Source organism: Pteropus vampyrus, unplaced genomic scaffold (genome assembly GCF_000151845.1).
Source record: "Pteropus vampyrus isolate Shadow unplaced genomic scaffold, Pvam_2.0 Scaffold366, whole genome shotgun sequence".
NCBI lineage: Eukaryota > Metazoa > Chordata > Mammalia > Chiroptera > Pteropodidae > Pteropus > Pteropus vampyrus.
In genome coordinates, this window is record NW_011889147.1 from 1070763 (window position 1) to 1074738 (window position 3976).

General features: G+C 44.8%; 1 protein-coding gene across 1 annotated transcript in view; it reads right to left on the reverse strand.

The window, feature by feature from the left end:
* The window catches only part of SCUBE2 (signal peptide, CUB domain and EGF like domain containing 2), an 85420-nt gene that overhangs the window by 22060 nt on the left and 59384 nt on the right, over positions 1-3976 (reverse strand). Inside the window, exons 18-19 of the mRNA XM_011379596.2 lie at positions 3341-3496; positions 2763-2969 (exon numbers count right to left, since the gene is read on the reverse strand). Of these exons, the coding sequence (XP_011377898.1) occupies positions 2763-2969; positions 3341-3496 (363 nt within the window). The remainder of the gene's footprint in view (positions 1-2762; positions 2970-3340; positions 3497-3976) is intronic.

Below are 3976 nucleotides of genomic sequence, written 5' to 3' on the forward strand. Positions count from 1 at the left end.
CCTCCCCTTTATTCTGGCACTTTCTATTCTACTTTCCACCCCTGCTTACCTGTTCTTATCTTATACCCTTACCACTATCTGCTACAAGGTATATTTCCTTGTTTATTGGATTGTGGCCTGTTTTCCTTCTCTAGCATCATAAACTCTGTGAGAGCCAAGATTTTTGCTCTTTTGTTTTATTCCTGGATTCCCAGCACCTAGAACAGTACCTGGCGCTATTGGGGTACCACACACTGAACACAGTGGGTGTTCAATAAGTATTCAGTGAATGAATAAATAAAATTTCATTTTTATATGTGCATAAAAACAGACTGAAAAACTCTTGACATGATTGCTTCTGGGGAGGGGGACTGGGAGCTGTGGGGAGAACTTTCGCCTTTACTGTATATATTCTGTACCATTTGAAATATGTACTATTTCGGTTATTAAAAACTAAATAAACATATTTTAAAGGAAAAACATAATAGTTCCATCTCCCCTTGCAAGTGACCCAAAATACTTTTTTTTGGCTCTTTCCTGCAGACACTGAAAATAATTTCCCAAAAGAACTATTTTAGGTTTACCTCTATGGTATGTACCATACAGAGTTCAGAAAATACCAGTAAACCTGATCTTTATAAAGTTCTGACATCATCAAATAGACGAAGAATGTAAGAAAGACAGACAGACAGACAGACACCATCCCTCTCCTTCACCCCGCACACACTGTGGCTAGCCCATGCCATGTGTCCACTCAGTAAAAAGCCATTCTAATTAAAATACCCGGCTCTTCTTTTCACCCATTTCCTCCCTCCAGCAGGAAGAAGGAATTTCACTGGTAATTCCTTGTGCTGTTTCCTCTACGTGGTAAAATCTTGAACACTGCTGTCAGTCAGGGTGAACCTGCTTCGGTCCCTAGCAGGCTACAAAATCCTTCCATTGCTAGAGGGCGCTCTTGAGACAACACACATTGCCTCCCTCAGCAACAAATCCGACCTAACTTAGCATGACAAGCATCTCACTCCGGCTACATTCACACACAACAGCAGCTACATAAATCCCACACCGAGTTTTTTTAATAAGTTATCATGGTCATGAGGCCTCTGTTAAGTAACTCTTGACCCTCATTCTTGGGTTTTTATTTCCCAAAAGCATACTAGTATTGGTAAAAGCATGGTAGTATTGGTAATACTCTCACCGGGAGTTGGTCTACAGGGCCGTTGACACCAGTTTTCCCTGAATTCTTAAGTGGCCACAAAGGCTCCCTGAAGAGCCTACCAAGCCTCTCCCTAACAGGTAGCAAATGGGGCCATGAGAAGGACTGGCCTGTCTATCCCCGAGAGTTTCTACAACTCACCCTGGAAAGTAGGGCAGCAACAGCCGACTCTCATCAACATTTAGGGATGGAAGCTGGAATTCTTAGAATTTTAAATGAGAACAAACCAACTATTTGCGTTGTTTTTACGTTCCCGCCCCCCCCATAAAAGTGTCAGCTGGAAAAAAAGTCAAGACTATTTGAGAACCAGACCTTGGTGGATAGTTATACTTGATTCTACACTTGATTTTAAACTATGTTTTGCCAAAGCAACAGATTTGGGCTGTGGGGCTATTGCTGACAAATCTCCCAAATGAGTACCCAGCTTTGCTTCTTCAAAAACACTGATCCATTACTCCTTGGCTCAAGCTTCATTTCTCAGGACCTGCAATTCGAATGACACTTCAGAAAGGACGTAGGTTTGTTCTGGAGTGGTCTGGTTATTGAAATTCACCCTATTTGGGACCAGAGCACAGGTTTTAGAGTTGGACCATCAATGTGATCTTGAGCAAGAGAACTTAGCCCTCCAAGCTCGTTTGTTCTTCTGTTAAATGGAGATGATAATACCTACCTAGTAAGATTACTGTTAGGATTAAATGAGATAATGCAGATACGGTGCTTAGATACAGTGCTGTACCTGTGACAGCTGGGAACTCAATAATTCAATAATTCATTACCATTATTACTATAAAATGAGACTCACAATTTTGTCCATCTAAGACTTTTCAGATAGTATCTCCCAAAATTGCCCAGAACAGTCTCTCACAACAAACAAATCTCAAGACTGATCACCCTAGAACCTCTTGCCCAGGTTTCTCTTGCCTAGAACTTCATCAAAGGAATAGAATTGATGTTGCTCAAATGCCAGGTCTCAAATTAATTCTGCCACACACCACCACCACCACCACCAATACACACATACACACTCTAACACACATGAAACTGACACTGCTAGCAGCCCTGAGGTGAAGCTCAGGGATCTCATAAGGCAGCTGAGCAGCCTCCCAGCCTTGCCTCTGCACTAAACTATGACCAGGATATTGTTCATTGCTACCCTCAAACAAGCCAGAGAGAGATGAGAGGAGAACAATGGCAGTGGCATGTGCCTTATCCCTGCAGTCCTGCCCTAGCTGGGAGACCACAGTCATCTGAAGACTGCCGTCCCTCAGACCTTTAGAGGGCAAAACGCCCTCTTCTCATCAACCTGCCTCTTCCTTTCTGCCCCTCAATTCGGCAAACAGTTATTAAGTGCCCACCACAAGCCAGGCACTATGCCAGGTGCTGGAGAGCTCCTGGTCCTGTAGACACGACAGACACCACCGTATACTTCCCAAATGAGTGGGTGTCCAGGGTGTTCTCCAGAGTGAGCCCAGAGAGGGAAGGATGAGCCAGACTTTGGTTACCCTTAGTGTTTATAGAGCTCAAGACAGTTGTTAGCCAGAATGTCCTAGCCAGCAAGGCCACTCACCACACTGGTTTCCCACATGGCCCTGGCCCACTCCACAGGACTCTGCCTGGCGTTCGGATGTTCTCAAAGACTTTTTGGCCACTTCAAGGTCCACGCCTGAGAGCTGGAGGTGAAATTGCTCCCTGTGGGCAGCCTTCCGGAGCGTGCGGGTGGCTTTCCGGAGTCGCTTCTCTGTTCGCTTTACAGTGCAGCTCAGGTCGCAAGAAGCTACAGAAATAGAGGGGACAGCAGTGGGGGAGGACATCAGGCTGTGGCAGGCGAAGATGTCCAGACCGACTGCAGCATTCGCCAACACCCACAGTTCCCTGTGGACAAAATGGGGAGAGACCTGGAGCTGGGTAGCATTTGATACCAACAGAAATTTGTTGACCAAAATGGTAGCTTTGGGTTTTCACGAAGCAGATAAAATCATCAGGTTCCAAACCAATTCAGTTTAGTTTGGGGGTGATAAAAAACAGGAGATACTTCAGTGATTGCACTACTCCCCCTCCCCCCCGAAGAATGATAAAAGGTGAAAGGCAAAGGAATAAGGAGCAAGCTGTGAGAAGCCTGGCACCATAAACTGTTTTCAGACCAACCTGTCACCTCCTTTTGGTTAGTTTCAAGTTCAAACTCAACAGTGATAAACATTTCCTTAGTGGTGCTTGGTCGGCCAGGGGCTCCGGGGACTTGCTTGCTGGAGCTGCATGTAAGGTTTACGTAGCGGAAGCTCTCTTTTACTGAGCTGTGCTTTTCTGTATGAAGAAACAAAATTATCGGAAGCCAAATTCTGGCAAAGCACTGAGTTGAACATTCGCTAGAGCTCAGTAAACATTTCATTAAAACAACTCTTGAGGGACTAAATGATTAACTCCAGATGCCAAGACATTGAAAGCCCTCAGCTTGGCGCATGATAACATTTTAATTTTGAAGAGCCAGCATTACCTCCTATATAACTTAACAACTTAGCTCTCAGAAATTATTTTCATGGATAAATGCTGGATGTTTACGACTGACCAGCCACATCTGTGGCTGACAGGAACCAGGGTCATCCTGCATTCCCGACTGATGGTTTGCTAAAGTGCACTCGTGTTCTCACAGTTGGTTTCCTTAAAGCCGGACTGTGATGTACCAAGCAGAGTCTGAGGCTTCAAATAAGGAATGAACACAGGAGTAGACAGGAAACCAGCTCCTGCTTTCAGGCAAACAGACCTTGAAGTAATTCCAACCCAAAG